Source organism: Leucoraja erinacea, chromosome 15 (genome assembly GCF_028641065.1).
Source record: "Leucoraja erinacea ecotype New England chromosome 15, Leri_hhj_1, whole genome shotgun sequence".
Lineage (NCBI taxonomy): Eukaryota > Metazoa > Chordata > Chondrichthyes > Rajiformes > Rajidae > Leucoraja > Leucoraja erinaceus.
This window is the reverse complement of record NC_073391.1, coordinates 43,048,105-43,063,989: the sequence shown is the minus strand read 5'-3', so window position 1 is coordinate 43,063,989 and position 15,885 is coordinate 43,048,105. Positions and strand designations below refer to the sequence as shown.

The 15,885-nt window shown below is 47.7% G+C and overlaps 1 protein-coding gene across 1 annotated transcript; it reads right to left on the bottom strand.

Moving 5' to 3' along the window:
* Positions 1–6,393: 6,393 nt before the first annotated feature.
* LOC129704268 (interferon-induced protein with tetratricopeptide repeats 5-like) lies at positions 6,394–15,679 on the bottom strand. The gene is made up of 3 exons (XM_055647274.1): positions 15,046–15,679; positions 8,626–10,083; positions 6,394–7,795 (listed from the first exon to the last, which is right to left on the bottom strand). Exons 1-2 carry the CDS (start codon positions 15,144–15,146, stop codon positions 8,649–8,651), a joined length of 1,536 nt encoding a protein of 511 aa, XP_055503249.1. The 5' UTR covers positions 15,147–15,679; the 3' UTR covers positions 6,394–7,795; positions 8,626–8,648.
* Between the last annotated feature and the right edge of the window lie 206 nt (positions 15,680–15,885).

The following is a 15,885-nucleotide window of genomic DNA, read 5'->3' as shown; positions in this document are numbered from 1 at the left end:
CCTTGAGCCGCTGTTAATAAAGTTTGCGCTTGTTCAATGGTTCTTTATTGTCACGTGTACCGAGGTACAGTGAAAACATTTTTTTTGGCATACAGTTGAGCAAAGTATTACTGTATATATAAGGCCAATCCTGGATTAAGTACAAAGTGTACAGAAATAGTCCACTAAGACCATTTACAAGAGTCGCCAGGGTTTTGGCGCCATTTTTTCAAAGTCCCAGTTCCTTTAAGAGCAGCAGGGCCGTTGATAGGTATGTGCAGAAAGGAACTGCAGATGCTGGTTGACACCAAAGGTAGGCACAAAGTACTGGAGTAACTCAGCAGGTCAGGCAGCACATCTGGAGAAAAAGGATGGCTGACGTTATGGGTCAGAATCCTGCTTCAGACTGGAAGTATAGTGCAGGGAACCGATGGTAAATAAAGGCCAGAATAAAACGGGGTCGGCAACAGATGAACAAGGACAGGTAGGCAGATGGTTGGAGATAAAAGTGGAAGGTGTGTGACAGGGTTGAAGAGTTGCAATCCTGGATTAAGTGCAAAGTGTATAGAAATAGCCCACCCAGACCAACGGTGGTTTTGCCACCGTTTTCAAAGTCCAAGTTGCTTTAGGTGCAGCTGGCCATGAAGGCCCGTTGTCCTGGCGACGTTGCAGGGTGGGCCTGGCCAAGGGAAGGTGTAGGAGTCCTCCACCGCTGCTCAACCGCTCTGTGCCGCTGTGGGTCGCCTCCATTCCGTGAGCTCCGTCTCCATTTGCAAAGCTGCAATTTTCATGTAGCTCTTCCCAATTTAGTTCACAGTCTTCCCTCCTCACACCTCCCCTTGATCAACGAAGACCAAAGCAGCAGCTCTACTAGAAACATAGAAAATAGTTGCCGGAGTAGGTCATTCAGCCATTCGAGCCAGCATCGCCATTCAATGTGATCACGGCTGATCATCTAAAATCATTACTGCTTGCTCCCCATATCCCTTGATTCCGTTATCCCTAAGAGCTAAATCTGACTCTCTCTTGACAACATCCAGTGAATTGGCCTCCACTGCCTTCTGTGGCAGAGAATTCCACAGATTCACAACTCACTGGGTGAATGGTTTTTTCCTCAACTCAGTCCTAAAAGGCCTACCCCTTATAGACCTTCAGCCCAGAGACATTAGGTTAGACGATCTAGGTACCAATGTCTGACCGTGGGAGTGTGTAGGGGGTCACCTGAAATGAACGGAAATGGGTGTGCCGGGTACCACCCGCTGAGTGTTGACCTGGGGGACCCCCCAGGGGGCCAAAAAATGGATGCTAAATAGATGAGTGAGGAACCACTTAAATCCACGACCATGGTGTGCTCACTGCCACGCCTATATCAACAACACTAATGGCAGACATTTTTCCCACTGCAAAATGCCCGCCAGACCCCCCCACACAGGGTTTAAAAAATGGGCTAGCATATAGATGAGCAAGTTACCACTCACAAATAATGCTGAATGAACAAGTTGAGTTCATAGAGTACAAAATGGTTTACGCCAGACAAATAGTCCGCTGCACTACAGGTACCAGACACCCCAAACATGGACACCCGAGACCCTGCTGTCCAACTAGGCTAGCCTAGATATTGTGGGTACCAGTTAAAACAAAGTTTAAATGATCTACCACACCTTGGGGAATATAAATGGACCTATGACAGGACAATGATCTGCTGCATTGGGCCTATCCCACTCTCTAAATGGGCCTTTGGGCCAATCTAGGTTAGCCTAGATATTAAAGGTACCGGCTAAAATCAGGTTGAGATGATCAATCACAGCCTAGGAAATACAAAATGACCCATGCCAGATTAATAATCCATTGCCTTGGCCTTACCAGACTCCTCCCTAATAAGTCCTTGGGCTCAAATAGGCTAGTCTAGATAGTAAAGATATGAGCTCAACCAGGTTTATCTGATCAACGACAACCTTCGGCTAGTGAACACAAAGTGACTCATGTCAAAAAATTAACCACTTTATCGACCATTTCCACAACAACCCATTTCAACGAGAAAAGAGGGACAAGAGGCTAATAGTCAGTATAAACTGTTGGAGTGTCCTGTTTGTCTTTCTATATATTTGGCCATTTGGCTGAATGTGGTGACAAGCTCTCCTTAGCTGCAGCCAAAAAATACATCAACATCGCATTGGATGGAAGTTTTTGCAGTAAAGAATCACTGTTTACAGCTGTTTGAGGTAAGTTGTTTTACTATGGTACATAATTATAGTTTGCTGTTATAATGCAGGGATAATCATGCATGATTCAGTTATAGTGTTCAGTTAATAATTTACATTAAAACCAATGCCATGGGGCAATGCCAAGCCCAGAGCACACGTCCTGAGAGAGGTACACAATGACTGCATATCATAATCCAAACTGGTACAGACTTTGTTTAGCGGTTACATATTAACTATCCAGATTTCCAGGTACCCAGTTACCAAAGTAGCTGGGATCCTCCTTTATCAGTTACCTATTAACATTGCCTCTAATTATTTATTTATATTTATAGATAGAAAAAAAGAAAGAAAGAAATTAGAAAAATAGACTAAACGATCAATAATACAACATAAACTATCTAAGGTCTAAGTACAATTTAAGGTGGAATATTATGTTATTTGATAGTGATTTATGTTAAATAGGGATGGACGTTAATTTGATAAGCTTGCAGAGTCATCTCCCGTCATTAAGAAAAACTACAGAAAGCCGTATCAGACCTCCTATAGTATGGACATAATTGCAGTATCAGTAGTGATGCAGTGAGTGTCTGCTTAAAATATTAAACTCAATAATGTTGTTTATTGTCAGACTCAATTTGTGCCATTCTAGGATGTTTCATCTGTGGCATGGTCAGCAAATAGTTTGAAGATACTTGTTCTGTACTTTAGATTCATTACATTCAGTCTCGTGTTTAAAATTGTAAGTATGAATTTTGGAACATTTGCAATATTTACTTACCTTATATCACAGATCAAGAAGATAGCAGAAGGCTATGGGTGACCATGGGTGATGCAGGTGATGTGTGGTCGGATGCAAGCCTGGGCGATGTCATATGTCGTTGCCCATGCAACACATCCCCCCTCTCCATGTCGCTGATCGATCCAAAGGAACAGCAGGGCCGTTACCAATTATTATCTCAATGGGGTTAGGTTAGGTAAGTGGGAGGCACAGCGAGACCTGGGCGTCCTTGTACACCGGTCACTGAAAGTTGGCTTGCAGGTACAGCAGGCAGTGAAGAAAACTAATGGAATGTTGGCCTTCATAACAAGAGGATTTCAGTATAGGAGTAAAGAGGTTCTTCTGCAGTTGTAGAGGGCTCATGTGAGACCACATCTGGAGTATTGTGTCCAGTTTTGGTCTCCTAATTTGAGGAAGGACATCCTTGTGATTGAGGCAGTGCAGCGTAGGTTCTCGAGACTGATCCCTGGGATGGCGGGACTGTCATATGAGGAAAGATTGAAAAGACTAGGCTTGTTATCACTGGAGTTTAGAAGGATGAGGGGGATCTTATAGACCCCCCCCTCCCCCAGTTGGGCAATTAAGGGACTATTTGGGGAGTCTGGTAAGACCAAGGCGATGGATTATTATTCTGGCATGGGTGATTTTGTATTTCCTAGGCTGTGATTGATCATCTCAACCTGGTTTTAGCCATTACCTTTAATATCTAGGCTAGACTAGATGGGCCCAAGGGTCCATTTAAGGGGTCTGGTAGACCCAAGGTAACGGATAATTGTTCTGTCATCTGTCATTTTATATCCCCCAAGGTGTGGTAGATCATTTAAACTTGGTTTTAACTGATACCCACAATATCTAGGCTAGCCTAGTTGGACAGCAGGGTCTCGGGTGTCCATGTTTGGGGTGTCTGGTACCTGTAGCGCAGCGGACTATTTGTCTGGCGTAACCCATTTTGTACTCTATGAACTCAACTTGTTCATTCAGCATTATTTGTGAGTGGTACCTTGCTCGTCTATATGCTAGCCCATTTTTTAAAGCCCTTTGTGGGGGGGTCTGGCGGGCATTTTGCAGCAGGAAACATTTCTGCCATAAGTGTTGCTGATATAGGCGTGGCAGTGAGCACACCATGGTCGTGGATTTAAGTGGTTCCTCACTCATCTATTTAACACCTATTTTTTGGCCCCTTGGGGGGGTCCCCCAGGTCTTCACACAGCGGGTGATGCCCGGCAGACTCCCAATTCCGTTCATTTCAGGTGACCCCCTACACACTCCCATAGTCAGACATTGGTACCTAGTTCATCTAACCTAACGTCTCTGGGCTTAAACTGTGACCTCTGGTTCTAGACTCCCTGAACATCGATCAAACATTTCACCTCCATCTAGCCTGTCCAATCCCTTAAGAATCTTATATGTTTCTATAAGATCCCCTCTCATCCTTCTAAATTCCAGTGAATTTAAGCCCAGTCGACCTGTTCTTTCATCAGATGTCCGTCCTGCCATCCTGGGAATTAACCTGGTGAACCTACGCTGCACTCCCTCAATTTAGCAAAACTGCTAAACGAAGGAGCGTTTCGAAGGTGGGAGGAGATGAGGAGGTGGAAAAGGGAAATACTTAGAGTGCAGATTCCTCTCTCGGGCGGCACGGTGGCACAGCGGGTGGAGCTGCTGCCTTACAGCACCAGAGGCCTGGGTTCGACCCTGACTCTGGGGGCTGTCCGTGTGGAGTTTGCATGTTCTCCCTGTGACCGCATGGCTTTCCTCCGGGTTCATCCCACATTCCAACAACGAGCAGATTTGTAGGTTAATTGGCTTCTGTAAATTCCCCAAATGTGTAGATAATGTGAAAGTGGGATGACATTGAACGATCGGTGGTCTCCATGGTATCGATGGGCCGAAGGGCCTGTTTCCACGCTGCTTCTCTGGACCTAAGGCCCCATCCTCACCCCCTGCTTCCAACCAGAGATGACTCCCCTGGTCACCCTCATGCTATTAGTAATCTCATGGAACATCATTGGCTTCTAACTCATTTTTCCTTCCAAGGAAATTTCATGCCTCCTTTTTTAACCTAAATACTCTTCTCTACCCTCTCCTTCCTCGAGCTGCTCACTGGACCGCTGTTGCCCATGACTTTGGAGATACAGTGCAGAAACAGGCTCTTCGGCCCACCGAGTCCGTGACGACCAGCAATCCCCGTACACCAGCACTATCCAACACACACTAGGGACAATTTACAATTTTACCAAAGCCAATGAACCTACAAACCTGTATGTCTGTCGTGTGGGAAACCTATTGCATCTGGAGTTCCCACTGTGGGCTCCTGTACATCGGCGAGACCAAGCGGAGACTCGGTGACCATCTACATAAGTTCTAGGAGTAGAATTAGGCCATTCGGCCCATCAAGTCTCCGCCATTCCATCAAGTCTGATCCATGTTTTTTGCTGAAGCGGCACGGTGGTGCAGCGGTAGAGTTGCTGCCTCACAATGCCAGAGATCCAGGTTCGATCCTGACCACGCGTGCTCTCTGTACGGAGTTTGTACGTTCTCCTCGAGACCTGTGTGGGTTTTCTCCGGTTGCTCCAGTTTCCTCCCACACTCCAAAGACGTACAGGTTGTAGGTTAATTGGCTTCAGTAAAAATGTAAATTGTCCCTAATATGTGTGTAGGATAGTGTTAGTGCGTTGGGACCGCTTGTCCGCGTGGACTCGGTGGGCCGAAGGGCCTGTTTCGGTGCTGTAGCTCTAAACTGAACTAAACTAAACGTACGCTTGGTCTGCCAAGGCCGACTGGATCTCTGGTTACTAATTGATTTAACTCCCCTCCCCATTCCCACACTGACCTTTCTGCCATGAACCTCCCCCATTGCCACAGTGAGAGCACAAGCAAACTGGAGGAAGAGAACCTCATATTCCACTTGGGTAACTTACAAAAGTAATGGTACGAACAATAACTTGTCCAACTTTAGGTAACTCTATGAATCCTCCCCCACCCCCACGCAACCTCCACAACTTTCTTCCCCCCTTCCCCCTCTCCTGTGCCTCACAGACTCCCAACAATCTCCCTGTGTCTCCCTCCCACTCTCCACTGCACAGAAAGCTACTAGGACTTTGAAAATGGAGCCAAAACCTGGCGAACTCTGGTGTTTGGTCTCAGTGGTCTATTTCTGTACACTTTGTACTTAAATATAGTAATACTTTGCTGGGCTGTATGCAAAATTAGAATCTCACTGCACCTCATGTATTCAAAAATCTAATTTCACTGCAACACATGAAAATACCACTGAAATAGGGTAAACATTATTATCAGCGCTAAAGGCTGGAGTGCAGGTTTTAGACTTTAGACTTGAATGTTTTTGAGCTGACACAGTTCACCGTAGAGTGGACCAAGAATACGACTAAGCCTCCAGCATTGATGTGGAATGATGCACCAAAGTTGTTGCATTTTATTACTGCTTTATTTATTATTTTAATGCTTTAGCTCTGATATTACGGCATGTTGTACAATATTGATCAGAAATGGTGGCGCAGCGGTAGAGTTACTGACTTACAGTGCCAGAGACCCGGGTTCGATCGCGATTACTGGTGCTGTCTGGAAGGAGTTATGCCCCTGTCCCACTTAGGAAACCTGAACGGAAACCTCTAGAGACTTTGCGCCCCACCCAATCTTTCCGTGCGGTTCCCGCAGGTTGCTGGTGGTTGCCGGAGGTTGCAGGTAGTGGGAGCAGATCGGGAGACTGACAAAAACCTCCGGGAACTGCACGGAAACCTTGGGTGGGGCGCAAAGTCTCCAGAGGTTTCTGTACAGGTTTCCTAAGTGGGACAGGGGCATTAGTACGTTCTCCCCGCGACAGCGTGGGTTTTTCCCCGGGTGCACTGGTCTCCTCCCACACTCTAAAGACTTACAGGTTTGTAGGTTAATTGGCTTAGTATAAATGTAAATAGTCCCCAGTGTGTGTAAATACCGTTAGTGTGCGGGGATTGCTAGTCGGCTCGGACTCGGTGGGCCGAAGGACCTGTTACTGCTCTGTATCGCTAAACTAAACTAAAAATATTGACCAGAAAAAGGTGCCCAAATGGTCATAAAGCATTAAACGGAAATTAAACTAACATATTGCATATGTTGGAACTCTTAAATGCAGGAGTGTATCCTGCAAACTAAATCAAATGGCACCTCATCTATGATGCTTCTTACACAACAATTAGTTCTCACCCCATCATTTATAGTTTTGCACTCTGTATTTTACACTTTGTGTAGAAAGATGGTGTCGAACCCAGGCGATTATTTGCGTGCTAACCACAGAAGCAGATCTACAATCACATATTACAATCTCTAGTCCTGCAGCAACATTTCTTACACTGTGGACGCCTCGATTGTAATCATGTATTGTCTTTCCGCTGACTGGTTAGCACGCAACAAAAGCTTTTCAATGCACCTTGGTACACGTGACCATGAACTAAACTGAACTAATCTCCCCTTTGCTCTATCTATTGTACTTGAGTTTAACGTCTGTACTTATGTACAGTATTCTCTGGTCTGTTTGGATAGGAAGCAAAACAAAACTTTTCAGTGTATCTTAGTACACGTGACAACAATAAACTTAATCCTAAACTTTTAACTCCAGAATTTAGTGGACAAACAATTAACGTCCAGGTGAATTTGTGACCATTGAGTAACGGGCTGGGAAATCACTGCTGGTGCATCTATTCTGACCACCGCATCGGACGCACGTGAAATGGCGTCACATCCTCCTCAACGCAGCTCTGATCCACCTCTGGTTGAATGTGAAGGTTTGTTGAGAGATGGGATCACTGTAGATCAGTCAGAAAAACGGGCACCAAACCTGCAGAAGATCATCAACAAAATGTCAATTCAAGTGTCTCCATTAAGGCACCGCACACAAGCTTGGTCAGACTGTGTAATAATCATGGCATCCAACTCTACAACGCCCTGAAAGTGGCCGCACAAGTAGATCGAGTGGTGAAGAAGGCGTACGGTAAGATGAGGAAGGAAAATGCAGATGCTGGTTTACACCGAGGATAGACACAAAAGTCTGGGGTGACTCAGCGGGTCAGGCAGCATCTCTGGAGAGAAGGAATAGGTGACGTTTGGGGTCTGAAGAAGGGTCTTGGTCCTGAAATGTCACCTATTCCTTTTCCCCAGAGATGCTGCCTGACCCGCTGAATTACTCCAGTTTTTTGTGTCTGTCACCGTATACTATGCTTGCCTTCATAGGTCCATGTATTGAGTATGTCATAGTGTCACGATGCAGCTTTATTGGACTTTGGTAATTTGGAGATCATTTGGAGTATCACATGTAGTTCAGGGCGCCCCATTGCTGTAAGGATGTGGAGGCTTTGGAAAGGGTGCAGAGGAGGTGCCTGGACTAGAGGGTATTAGCTACAGGAGATGTGCGTGGGGTGTTTTTTTACACAGAGGGCTGTGTGCGCCCGGACCTTGCTGCCATGAGTGGTGGTTGAGGCACGATCGTGGCATTTGACAGACTTTTGGATTGGCCGATGGATATACAGGGAATGGTGGCAGATAGGATTTGGTCTTGGCATCGTGTTCTGCACAGACACCGTGGGCCGAAGGGCCTGTTCCTGCGCTGTACTGTGTTACGTTCTATGTTCTAGTGAGGAATGGTTGAGGAAGGACCTTTCTCGCCCTTACCTCCTGGTCCTGGTATCGCCTGCCTAAGTAGAAAGGCGCAATTCACGAAGAGCGCTGAGATATTCTTCGTTGCCACGATCCCACCGCAAGGCCTTTTCATAGCATTCAACAGCTTCAGAATTCTTCCCGGCTTCTCGGTGAAGAAACCCCAGGATACCCCAGGCTCTGCTGTTGTACGGGTTCCTGGTAATTTGCCTTCCTGCAATCTGCTCCAACTTAGTGTAACAAGTTTTCCAATATTTCGTGCCGCGCTGGATTTTAAGGCCTTCCATAAAATAGTGGATGGCGTTTGATTCAGATTTGGTGTGATACAGTTCATATAATCCAAGCTGTAACTCTATTGCCTGCTTATTATCTGGAGTAACATCCTCTAAACTCCGGAGGTCGTTGTATATCTTCACCGCCCTGTCTGATTCACCATTCATTAAGCAGATGCTGGCAAAATCCAGCTGTGCAAGAATAAACGATGGCTTCAGTTGAAATGCCGTTCCAAAATGGTGCTTGCAATGGCCGATCAACTCAGCCTCCACACCTGGGTCTCCAATGCCTTGATTTTTACGTAGAGCCATTAGCTTTTCTCTGTAACACATGCCCATTTGATGGTGCAAGAAGGAAGAGAGCGGAGTGAATTCTAAGGCTTTCTTCAACATCTCTATCGCTTTATCAACATTGCGCTCTGTTCTGTAAAACTTTGCTGCATAGCGGAGCACAAATGGAGAATCTGGGCTTGTCCGCAACGCTTCTTCAACCAATTCATTCGCTTCTGCCTTTTGCTGGAACTCTTGGAGCCTGAGGGCCAGCATCACCCTGGCCACAGATTCACCCGGATCGAGCTCCAGCACCCGTCTCAGCTGTCTCACCGACTGACTCACTTCGGGGTTTTCCGGGATCGCGGAAAATAATTCCAGACGGTACAGAGCGGTGGCGTAGCCCATGTTCCACTCCGTGTTGTCGGGATCTTCCTCCAGAGTCTTGGCGAAACATTCCTTCGCCTCCTCGTAGCACTGAGAGCGGGAGCTCAGCAAAGACCACCCCTTCTCCCCCAACACCTCAAGCACCATTGCCGTGACGTGCGGGCCCTTTGTGAGGGGGCCACACACCACCTCCAGCTTGTCGAGGTAAGACTGGGCCTCACTGAGTTGCCCCATGTGGTAATGCAACCAGGCCCGGTTGCCATGGGTGACGATGCTCCTCCTCTCAAATCCATCCCCGTGGATCTCCCTCAGACGTCTCTCCGCCTCCTCTAAGTCACGGAGAGCTTCTTCGTAGTTGCCCTGCAGGTAGTTGATGTAAGCCAGCTGGTTGTGCGGCACGCCTTGGTGATTCCCGCCGATGATAATCGAATCCTGCAACCTCTGCTTCACATCGTCCAGGTCACTGTCGTACATCAGTGGGCCCCACGTGAAGTGGCACTGAAGCTGGCCGAGCTTCACCAACAAGGACTCCCTCAGTGTGTCGCTGCAAGAGAGCACAAGGTGATCAATGGGACAACACACAAAAAGCTGGAGTAGCTCAGTGGGTCAGGCATAATCAAGGATGAGTCGCACCCTGGTCACTCCCTCTCCTACCCTCACCCAACGGGCAAGAGGCACAGAAGTGTGAAAACGCACACCTCCAGATTCAGGGACAGTTCCTTCCAAGCTGTTATCAGGCAATTGGTGAATACTGTAGCGAGTCTTTTAACTTACATTTGAATGCAACATTTACGCTTTAAATTGGATTAGGTATGAATAAGGTTAAGCTAAATTACTTTCCTAATTACATTCCGCAGTCGAACCAGGCTCCGATCAACAGGTGCAGCACATGAATGACCTTAGTATATTCATGTATGGAAATCAGATTATAATTCACGCTGTTATGCAAAGATATAGAGAAAAAAACTATAGAAACAAGGCAAGAGTTGTCGGACTTCCATCACTGTTCTGCACAAATAAATTAATCAACCTTACTCTTTGACTGTAGAAACAAAACAAAATCAATGAAATTAAGTTCTGCATGTAAAACATATATATGGAAACAGGCCCTTCGGCCCAGCATGTCCACACTGAACAGCAATCTACCATACACCAGTTCTATCCTGCACGCCCGTGACCAGTGATGGAAATGGGGGGGTACGCAGGGGTACGGCGTTCCCCTAGTTTTCAACTTCCTACTCAGGTTTACTGAGCACTGCAGAAAGATTCGAGCCGTTTCTCACTTCATTCAACTCAGATGAAAACGATTTGTTAACTGCCACTGTTAGCACTTGTTAACAGCCAGCAGTTAACGGTAGTTATACAATGTGTCATTGTTACATTGATCCACATTCCTCAGTAAATGTAATTGTGTTTAAACACCGTGTTCCTTTGAATAAAATTAAAGGGAGAATTTCTTAAACTCACTGTCAGGGCTACCGGACCGTGAGCACGGGCTCAGGGAAAGTCACGTTATTTTATTATTCCATGTTATTTTATTTGCCTCTCTGGCTCTGTGCCTCTCTGCTGCTCTCCCCTCCCCCGCTCTCCCCTCTCCGCCCACTCTCCCCGCTCTCGAAAACTCGATGATGTATTTTTGGAGGTATTTTGGAGAAACAAAATGCATAAAATGTCAGGGTTCAGGTATACAAACCTTCAAAAGCAAATGATATGCTACATTTTCAAATGGGAAATAATGCTTAAGAGGACAATAGAAAATTTGTATAGATCATTGGTTGTGCATTGAATAATGTGTTCAATTTTTCTGGAACGATATGTCCTTTAGCTAACAAAAATAATGAATAATTAGTCTGAGTTTGTCAATTAGTTAATGGTGCAGTAACGCTTGGCTAGCAGTCACCGTTGAATGGTATTTGATAAACTAGTTAAGAGGGAGAAAGATGAGTCAGAAAACAAGGCTCTAAATTTAAGTAAACTTTGGGAAAGTGAGGCAGAAGAGTAGACTATGCAGAGCATTGACAAACAATGTGAAATGTTCCAAGATCTTCTTGGTAATAGACCTGTACATTTTGAATTGAATTGCAATTATTTGTCATTCAAAAATGAAAGATAAGAAATGAATGTTATCCCTCACAACTAAGTTCAGGTTGACAGTAACATGGATAAGGGAGAGCCAGTGGATGTAGTGTACCTGGACTTTCAGAAAGCCTTTGGTAAGGTCCCACACAGTGGGCAAAATCAGAGCACATGGTGTTGGGGATAGGGTATTGACATGGATAGAAATTGGTTGCAGACAGGAAACAAAGAGTAGGAATTAACAGTTCCCTTTCAGAATGGCAGATAGTGACTAGTGCGATGCCTCAAGACTCGGTGCTGGGACCGCAGCTATTCACAATATATATTAATGATTTAGATGAAGGAATTAAAAGTAACATTAGCAAATTTGCAGATGACACAAAGCTGGACGGCAGCGTGAACTGTGAAGAGGATGTTATGAGGATGCAGGTGACGTGGATAGGTTGGGTGAGTGGGAAGATTGTATTGTATATCTTTATTGTCATTTCCTGAGTATTCGCATACCCAGAGGAAACAAAAAAACGTTGCTCAACCAGTGTCCATTCAGTGTGCATGAAAACATAAATAGAAATGAAAATAAAAAATACATGTCATGAACAAATTTAACACTCTACTAAACATTCAACAGCCGTTCCGACCGGCAGCGGCACAACAGTGGCTCTGCTGCAGTGTGGGGGTTTGTGCGCGATACTTGGCAGGGGGCAAAGTCCATTTAACAGTCTTATAGCCTGTGGGAAGAAGCTGAGGAGCATCCTGCTGGTTTTGCAGCTAATGCTCCTGTACCTCTTCCCAGATGGGAGGATGGAGAAAATGTCATGCGATGGGTGGTAAGGGTCTTTGATGATGGAGATGGCTCTGTTGATACATCTCTTCCTGTATATGTCCAGCAGGAAGGGGAGTGGAGCACCAATAATCCTGCTTGCGGTCTTCACTATCCTGTCCAGTTGGTGCCGTTCGTACGCCTTGCAGCTCCCGAACCAGGAAGTGATGCCGTATGTCAGTGTGCTCTCGACAGTCCCCCTATAAAAAGTCCGTAGGTGTGTGGTGGGGAGGCCTGCTTTACGTAGTCTTCGGAGAGGGTGAAGTCGCTGCTGGGCTCTCTTGACCAGAGCTGTGGTGTTGGCCGTGGACGTCAGGTCATCAGACAGATGTAGTCCTAAGAACTTCATGCTGCTGACCCTTTCCACATCAGCTCCGTCGATGTGCAGAGGTGTATGGTGTTGTTTCCCCGCCCTCCTGAAGTCAACCACCATCTCCTTAGTTTTGAGGCATGGTAGATGCAGTATAATGTGGATAAATGTGAGGTTATCCACTTTAGTGGCAAGAACAAGAGGCAGATTATCATCTGAATGGCAGGTAGATACAAAATGCTGGAGTAACTCAGCAGGTCAGACCACCTGCACGGGAACGTGTAGTTTAGTTTAGCGTCTAAACCCCTTCACGTGGCCGGTAGTTTGACACCCCTGCTTTAAACTGATGCCCAATAGTTCTGGAATCACATTTCCCACCTTATATATTCCCCTCATGGTTTTTACTCATCTGTAAAACAATTTCTGCTTTATTTTGAATTTCCAACACCTGCAGATTTCGGTTCCATGAATGTCAAATGGAATAATTAGACTGCAGTTACATTGCCATTTAAACAGTGTGCGATGGGCTTAATGACACTGACAAATGTCTACAGCACTGTGAGTACCCTTAAGGTGCTCGGGGGGGCGCTGTTCTGGCAGCAGCAATGTCAGCAGTGCGTCAGTTTTTTCAACTTTTTTTTATTTTTTAGTATGTTTTAAAGTGTGTATTTAATGTTTTTTTTGTGTGTCTTGTGTGGGGGGTGGTGTGGGTGGTGTGGGGGAAACCGCTTCGGTCGCCTCCTCCATGGAGAGGCGACTTTTTCCAGGTTGCCTCCCCCGTGGCCTAACATCAAGGATCGGCATGGCCTTTCCCGGAGACGTGCCCGGGGCTTCAGCGGCGGGCGCAGCGTGGACTGGTGAGCCCTCTCGGTGTGGAGCAGGTGAGCCCTCGCTGGGGCTCGCTGGAGGGGAGCGCTCCGTTTCGCTGGCCCGGGGCAGCCGGCAGCCTGAAGCCGCGGTCTGCACAGCTCCAGCTGGCACGGCGTCTACAGCCCGGGATCCCTCGTGGGGTCCCGGGGGAGGAAGAAGCCATCACTGCCGGCCGGCGGCCATCTTCTACCGCGGGGCCGGCATGGGCTTACCATCACCCCTGGAGGGGAGCTTCGACCGCCGGCCCTGCAGTCTACGGTGCTTCTGGCTGCGGCGGGGACTTTAAATCTTGACCGCCGGCCTGCGGCCTACAACAATCTAAAGCCGCGGTCTCCGGTGAGGAAGAGCCGATCCTGGACTGACTCTGGACTCTGGTCCTGTCCACGGGGGGGAAATGGAGGAGGCCTGGCCAAATTTTTGTGCCTTCCACCACAGTGTTGAATGCTGTGGTGGATGTTTGTGTTACATTTTGTGTGTTCTTTATTATTGTATCGCTGCTGACAACCCAATCCTTGCCGGGTCACTGCTCGTGCGGTCGACCGGTAGGTGCAGAGAGTAGCTTTGAATGTTTGTCTCTTCGTTGATTGTGTCTCTTTTTTTTTTTTTTAAAAGCTACTGTAATGCGCCCTTTTAAATTGCCCCTCGGGGATGAATAAAGTGCTTGATTGATTGAATTTGGTTTGAAAATGAAAATATGGTTAGAGATAAAAAAAGCACTGCCTGCAAATGGTTGTTTGGGTTGAAGTAAAAAGGCACGCTCTCCCCCCCCCCCTCCCTCCCCCCCCCTCCCCTCCCCCCCCCCCCCCCCCCCCCACCCCCCCCCCCCCCCTCCCCTCCCCCCCCTCCCCCCCCCCCCCCCCCCCCCCCCCCCCTCTCCCCCCTCTCCTCTGCCCCCCTCTCCTCTCCCCCCCCCTCCTCCCCCTCCCTCCCCCCCCTCCCCTCGCCCCTCCCGCTCCCCTCCCCCCTCCTCCCCCCCTCTCCTTTCCTTCCCTCCCCTCTCTCCCTCCCTCCCCCCCCCTCTCCCCCTCCCCCCTCCCCCCCCCCTCCCTCTCCTCCCCCCCCCCCTCCTCCTCTCTCCCCCCCCTCCTCCCCCCCCCCCTCCTCCCTCCGCCTCTCTCCCCCTCCCTCCTCCTCCCCCCTCCTCCCCCTCCCCCACCGTCCCTCCCCTAAACCCCCCTCCCCCCTCCACAAAACCCCTACCCCCTCCCTCTCCCCCCATCTCCTCTGCCCCCACCCTCTCCTCCCCACTCCCCCCTCTCCTCCCCCCCCCCCTCCCCCCCCCCTCTCCCCCCCCTCCCCCCTCCCCCCTCCCCTCTCCTCCCCCCCCCCCCCTCCCTCCCCCCCCTCTCCTCCCCCCCTAATCCCCCCGCCCTCCTCCTGAGAAGGTCCTGATCTCCGATATCTCTGTGCAGAGTGAAGATGTCCCTTACCTCATGCTGCTGTTCAGGATTCCGTCGTCCTTCCAAGAACTGGCTGGACCAGTGACAGTGTGCGGTGTTTTTATAGTCCACTGGGTGGGCTGAGTCCACATAGTTCACACCCTGAAAGTGGAAATGAAACTGAAACAATCTAGTCTTAACTCTATGGTGACATATTTCTGGAGTGAAACCCCACACACATGAGTGGACTTTATTAACTCGTGCAATCTCTCGTAGCATACATTACATGCATATGCTATACCATAATATTCCCCCTTTTTCCAAAAGAGAAAAATGTACAGATGTAGAATATGCTCGCTTTTTTTTTTCAAGTAAAAATTCCTTTCCATTTCATTATCTAACTTTCGTAAACTTGGCTAACACACATGTAACCTCATACAGACCATCAAATCACAATGACAGCTTTATGATGTGCCTTAAAGAATGAAAGTCTTGAACAATTTGAAATATTTGCTGTTTTATGGGGCTGTCCCACTTAGGCCATTTTTTAGGAGACTGTCGGCAATTAGGCTGTCGCCACATGGTCGCCGAGGTGTTGCCTGTGTGGTCGTGAGTCGTCTCCTCAGTCGCCCAAAGAGTCGTAGCGTCTTTCTGGTTGCCGCTGGATTTTCAACATGTTGAGCATTTTTCGGCGACAGTCGGCGATGGTGGGTTTGACACCAATGAGCGTTGCTTGACTTCTCCTGACGTAGGGGCTGTCATGGGTTGTCACCAGGTTAACGTAGGTTGTCACCAGGTGACGTAGGTTGTCGCTGGTGCTGACTTTGGTTTTCTTTTGTTGTTAACGTTGGGGAAGTTAAAAAGATTTAAACTTACAAAATGGATCCCACT